This window comes from Lolium rigidum, chromosome 4 (assembly GCF_022539505.1).
Source record: "Lolium rigidum isolate FL_2022 chromosome 4, APGP_CSIRO_Lrig_0.1, whole genome shotgun sequence".
NCBI classification, from domain to species: domain Eukaryota; kingdom Viridiplantae; phylum Streptophyta; class Magnoliopsida; order Poales; family Poaceae; genus Lolium; species Lolium rigidum.
Window position 1 is genome coordinate 222633650 of NC_061511.1, and position 6460 is coordinate 222640109.

The 6460-nt window shown below is 45.6% G+C and overlaps 1 protein-coding gene across 1 annotated transcript; it reads right to left on the reverse strand.

Annotated features, from left to right (window-relative positions):
* Positions 1-713: 713 nt before the first annotated feature.
* LOC124648307 (WUSCHEL-related homeobox 12-like) lies at positions 714-4688 on the reverse strand. The gene is made up of 4 exons (XM_047188092.1): positions 4568-4688; positions 3363-4430; positions 879-1126; positions 714-719 (listed from the first exon to the last, which is right to left on the reverse strand). The coding sequence occupies exons 1-4, from the start codon at positions 4686-4688 to the stop codon at positions 714-716; spliced, it is 1443 nt and encodes a 480-aa protein (XP_047044048.1).
* Positions 4689-6460: the final 1772 nt, after the last annotated feature.

The window sequence follows — 6460 nt, forward strand, 5'->3', positions numbered from 1 at the left end:
GCATTAACCAATATCATGATAGTTTATTCAAAGGATAGAAGAACAATCATTCTTTTGTTTAGATAGTCATAAACATATGGAAATACCACCATCGTCATGATTGCCTATAGGGCATATTTTCATATGTTTCCTCCTTCACTCCCAGGTTAACCTGTGTACCGAGCAAAATGTACTAATTGTTCTTCAATGTTTTGAATTTACACTAACACTTATATAACTAACGTTGGCCCTTCCCCTAGCTGCTTTACCATCAGCTTTGTGTGCAACAAGTTTTAAAAGCTTTATCTACTTTCCTGCAGACTTATGAATTCAACTTCTGTTTAACAAAAAAAACTTTGGGTAAAATGTTTCCATGAGTTAGCCAAAACCTTGATTATAGCCATCCATCTCTAAATCATAGTTTGACAATAAGTGCTTAGTGCAACGAGAAAGTAAGCGAGAACTAAAATTAATGTTTTATCCGGAAATCCAAGACGTTTGATTAAAAGCTACTAGTAGATCCATACAGATCGAAGCAGAATACAGGAGTATTATCAGCTAGCTTTATGTAGGGTCGATCGGAACTGGGTTTTTTCGCGAGATTAGCTAAGCTACTTCTAGAGTAATTCGCGAGATTATAGCTAGCTGTTTCTAGAGTAATTCGCCTTCCCAAACAGACTCGTGCTTCCTGTGTATCTCATCGAGCGATTTTCCCAGCGCGCCCTTTACTCACGTCACACCTGCATGCACACCATTAACAAACAGGAGTACGTCGATTAATCAATCGTGAATGTTCATGAAAAACGGAAACGGTAGTGTGTTTTGGTCATTTAGCTGCTGAGAGGGCGTATGAAGAGAGAGAGAGAGAGAGAGATCCAATGACACGTTCGATTACGTACCAAGACGTAATAGACGGCGCCGTGGTGGAGCGGCTCGACGGTGACCCCGGAACCGTCCAGGGGCACCGGCTCGCCGGTGTGGCGCAGCAGCACGGCCGCCTCGCCGAACAGCCCTACGTCGAGGCGCGTCATCGCTGGCACGCTGAACCACTGCGCGCCCACATCCGGCCGCGCCGCAGCCACAGCCACCACCATCGCCGGTGCCGCCGGCGCTCCTCCGCCCATCAATAGCCCGGCGTCCACCAGCCCTGTTTGCAAAACAGAGGCAGATCGATCTCATAAAAAAAAAACACGCCAAAAGCTGCCACCGATTATACCCTACGAGCTGACGGTGAAAAGCCTATGGATGTTGGAAGCATGCACGAGGAAATCCAAGCAAACGGAGGCATCTTCTTCTGCCATGCACACGTCCAATCTCGGGAGCGACGCCACCAATGCGAGCAGAGAAGTTTTCAGCTTTCAAGTGTGAACTTTTTCCAAGTGTGAAATTAAAAGCATTCAAGTGTTTCGCTTGCTTGGAGACCGGGCTAGCTAGCTTGCTACTCTAGCAGAATTTGACCGCCGTCACTTCAATCCTCTCAACAACTGACGCATGCAAATTAAACCCTCCTGACCGATGATTCCAACTTTTATTTTACCGCTTGGAGGAATCATCTTGACATGACTATACAGGCAGGTCGATCGTAGTACTGTTCTCTGAAGATACCTGCCTGCCAGCGTTTTCCTCTCAAGTCGGATCCCAATGCATTCATGTTGGAAAGATTTTTATGTGTATGCAGTGCGTGATCTAATCTTTCCTGAGTTCATGCAGAATGAAAGAAACGAAAACAGTGTCTCGATTTATATGTTGTTTCTTGTCTATTGCATTATCATTGTGGCAATTAAAACTCAGCATTTTAAGTTCAATCAAGTTCGTAGACAAAGAAAAATTTAAGATCCACAATGCAAAATTATTATAAAAATTCACCATAAAACATTTTTTCGTAGTGTATTTGTTTAATGTCACAAAAATGTTACGAGTATTATTTCCTTCTATATATTTGGTCAAACTTAGTAAGCTATGAATTTTGACTATATTTATCTCACTTGTTTTCTAAAACCGACGTAGTATCATACACTACCATTTTCCCCTTTTTTGCGGCAACATTGTTTGCATTACACATCTTTTGCATAACATCCATAATGCAGTATTTATTACCTCATGATGCTATTAAATCAACATTCTTTTGCATGAACACTGTGGCATCATGTTAAAAAGAACAAGAGATAAAAGTTTTGCCGATAGCCAACGTCTTAGAAGCTGGATCAGGTTTTTTTTTTCCAAAAATATGAGCATCTGTAATATCAAATCAAATAGAAAGTATACACCATACAATATAGTTTTGTAGGGTATTTTTAAATATTGTAACTAATAGTGTTTTCTTGTTTATATATTTGGTCAAACATAGTAAATTTTGACTTCTGCCTAAATCTGAACACCTTGTTTTTTGGAAGGGAGATACTATCATGCACTATCTCGTGTCCCTTCCCTACCTCTTATCTTGTTTGCCATCCATGCATGATTGTAGTAACTACTACTCCATCATTATCATTAAAAGTGTCTTAGGTTTATCTAAATGTGGATGTATCTAGCTAGACACTATTTAATGTCAACATACATTCAAATTTATACAAATCAAAGACATGTTCCATTGCACGGAGGGAGTAGCAGGTTGTCATCCAAATTTGTTGCCCGCTAATAGTGTAGAATTTCTAATTGCACTATGCATGATGTGATGCATTCCCACTAAGCTACAAAATCTACCTACTGACCTAGCTGCACCCCCTGATCGACGGTTCGACACATATCGATTCCCCTCACAAAACAGCCATCTCCTGTCCCTAGGGAGAACAGCTCACAATCTTTTGGCCCATTCAAGTTTCTACAGCTACGAGAGCTGACAGGTGCACCTATCCTTGACATGGAAACGTCCCTGTGCAGGCGTCAACGTACAGCCTACATATTCACTCACATAGCCATGCATGACAAGATCGGTCTCTTGTGTACATGGCCTAACCTTGTCTCATTGCCTGCAGCATGTATGGAGCTTGCCCGGCACACACCATACATGTGATTGAGCTATATACACGAAGTACAATCTGCAAAGCACCCAATTACCCATGGCCCATGCAGCGCAAGCTAGCATGCAGGGAAGACACGTCGTCGTCCTATCGATCAATGTGCTCTGTGGTGGTAGGCTGGTAGCATGAAAGTGGCAAGTACTCCCCTTTCTCCATTCATGTCAAGCTTAGATAGAGCCAAGCTTGCATGCAGGTAGATCGAGACAGGCCAGGGTGCAGCCACGCATGCACATGCTAAGCCCCAGCTACATGCATGGACATGCAAAAGACAAGCTATCATGATGCAGCAGTGCAGTGCAAGATGACCGGTGAAATGAAATGATCAAAATGTGCTAGATCGAAAGCACTGGCAGATGAACATACCTTGCAGCTGATCGGTGAATGCAGAGCTTGCGGCGGCGGCATTGTTGGCCGGCGCGGCGCATGGAAGGGCGGTTGCCGTACTGACGTCGAAGGCAGCGGGAGCGGCGGCGGTGGTGACGGCACCGAGGCCGTAGTGCAGTGTCCCCAGCCTGGCCTTCTCGTCTTCCGTGAACACGGCGCTCACGGCGTCGGTTCTGTGGCTCGGCATATCGGTAGTGCCGGTGGCGGTGGTGGTGCTGAAGAACTGGCCGCTGCCGAGCCCCAGCTTGGAGCAGCAGGTCACGTCGATGATCTCCTGCTGCCCTAACGCAGCTTCGTTGCACAGGCTGGACAGATGCGCGTTGGTGGAGACTGGAGTGTGGGCGTGGGAGCCGAGGACGCCGCCGAGCTCGGTGGCCGGCAGATACTGGCTCTGCGGGGGCCACTGCAGGAGGAGAGGTGGGGGAGACTCCGGTGTTGTGTTGATCAGCTCGCGCACCGACGTCGCAGGCGCCAGCATCGGCATGGGATGGCTCTGCAGGCAGTAGAGCTGGCACGCGGAGAGCGCCGGCGACGACGCAGGCGGCGCTGGTGTGAACAGGCCCATGGTGGTGGCAGCCGACGGCGGCAGCATCGCCTGGGAGGCCGCCGGCTTCATCGTCACCGACCTGCTGGATCCGGAGGAGCGGTCGGAGGAGGAGGACGACGAGGACGTTGGCCCCTGCAGCAGCGTACCAGCCGGCGCTAGGAGATGCCGTGGCGGCGTCAGGGGAGGCGCAGGCGCTGCGTAAGGCGCCGGAGCGCGCGTCAGGGCGGCGCGGCCAGTGGGCTGCTGGCCCTGCGCGGCGGCCTGGGCGGCGCGGAGCTTGTTCTTGGTGCGGGACTTGCGGTTCTGGAACCAGTAGAAGACGTTGGCGTCGGCGACGTGGCCGTACTCCTGGAGCCGGAGTCGGATGCGGCGGATCTCGTCGCGCGGCGGGTTGACCACGCCGGAGTTGAAGATCCCCTCCAGGATCCTGATCTGCTCCGGCCTTGGGTTCCACCGCGGCTTCGTTTCCCCAGGGGTCCGGCCGCTCTCCTGGTCGATCCCTACACCGAAACACAAATTAATTACTTTGCAAAGAAACCCTAATTATACCTACCGATCATGCAGCAACAACAGCAAGTTAAACAGTGCCATGAGACATGAACACCTCGCGCAAATCATGCATGTGAAGAGGAGATACCTGAGGAGGTCAAGGAGGGCCTGCTGTGGTGGTTGTTCATGTCAGGCTGGTGGTGAAAGTCGCAGGCGGCGGCAGGATTGGACCTGAACATGCTCGGCCAGTGCCTGTTGGAGGAAGCCATGCTTACTTCAGGAAGCAGCTGCTGCGTGCGACCGATGATGAGGAGATGGAGCTGTATAAGAACAGTTAGGCGGCTGGGGAAGAAGGAAGAACCCTCGCTATGCTCCTCTCTTCTTCCTTCTTCCTGCTGCTTATAATGGCGTCCAGCCCTTGCCTCAACTACCTACTCCCAGTCTGTGAACAGTAGTTAATGCCACCACTCTCCTCATCTATCCTTCCTTTTGTTTTGCTCCCTTGGACTCGGGCATGCATGCGTGTGTGAATGTGATGTGAATTGTGGGTGCATCGTGCAGCTTGCACGGTTACATTGGGAGGGGAGGAATTAAATTTCGTGGTGCTCCACTAGTACTGCTGGATGGATACGTGCTTGACTACACTACACACTGTTGACGTGTTGATAGCTAAATGAGAGCTTATAGTACTTGGTGCCCTGGTCGATTTGATTCCTCTATAGCTGGCTAGATTGCCAAGCTTACAAGCAAGGAAATGCATATATATGCATGTAATGCAAAAGTTCCTTTCTGCATGGCATTGTATAAGGATGACGTCTACTTTTGGACCGGAGACTCATGGCCACTTATTAAGAGATCCTATAATTAGGATGATTCTAGAATCCTGGGAATAACACCAGATTGTAATATAGGTCTGCTATAGTTAATGTCTGAAAATTGGAAAAATCATTTGAAGTTTCCCTAGTAGGGTTATATATGCACTATACAAGAGGAAATTTTAAAATGAAGCTTTCTAATATGAATAGACATGCTGAGAATTTTGACCCTATTTTGAAAAAAAACAAAGAAATTAAAACTCAAAAGAATGCAAAAATTTTCGCATGGGGTCCTTTTATGTGATACACTTCTTAGAAAAAAATACCAAACTTGCAACTTAAATTAAAAAAACATCACAAAAAATACTATCATGTGTGACTTATCTTGACTTTCTATCCAAAATGACCATATGTTCATGGCCAAATCCATTGCATACCACATGATAATTGACATAAAATTGGCACAGAGGTGCATCTTGGAGTTTCTAATTTTCTGTCATCAATTTTTGAGTTTTCTTACATTAGTGCAGATAAGAGCAAAACGTAAGAGTTTTTTTGCGAAGCACCTGCCGATAATAAGGTGTAAAAGGCCACAATTGCCATTTTTTTAGCTTTGACCAATTTTGCTAAAATTTGAGCTCTATGTGTGCTATAGTTTGGGCCTAAAAATTTGGAAAAACATTTTGAAGGTACCTCATAGGAGTCATTTTATTAGTAAACAACATTTTTTGCTTAAAACATTTTTAAGGTACCTTGTGAGATGGAAAAAATAAGCAGTGTTGATCCCATTTTGAAACCAATTTTTTTTTGCATAGAGTCATTGTACGTGACCTACTTCCCAAGAAAATATCAAACTTATAATATGGTAATTTGTATGATATGTCTTGGATTACTCCCCAAATAACCATGTTCATAGCCAAATCCGTTGATCCTTAGTGATAATTATCCCATAATTGGCACTAAGGTGCATCTTGGCACGCCAAACAAAAGTCTCAAAAGGAGTTTCCAACTTTTTTATAGAAAATTAATTTTCCAACTTATGAGTGCAAAATGTGGTTTTTTGTGAAGTACCTATAAGAAATAAGGTTCAAAATGCTACCATTGAAACTATAAAAAAAACCCGTATGTGGTGGGATGTTCAATTCGAAAGATGGTGATTTTACTCAAATTCTAGATATATTTTATTTATTCTATTCTATTCAGGTTTGGTCGATTTTACAAAAATC

What these genes read in the sequence shown, in the direction of transcription:
- LOC124648307 (XM_047188092.1), bottom strand. Translation starts at nt 4,688, where the DNA reads ATGGCTTCCTCCAACAGGCACTGGCCGAGCATGTTCAGGTCCAATCCT. An exon ending in GCCCTCCTTGACCTCCTCAG is followed by an intron (nt 4,431 to 4,567) that starts GTATCTCCTCTT and finishes GTTTCGGTGTAG; the next exon opens with GGATCGACCAGGAGAGCGGC. An exon ending in ATTCACCGATCAGCTGCAAG is followed by an intron (nt 1,127 to 3,362) that starts GTATGTTCATCT and finishes TTTTGCAAACAG; the next exon opens with GGCTGGTGGACGCCGGGCTA.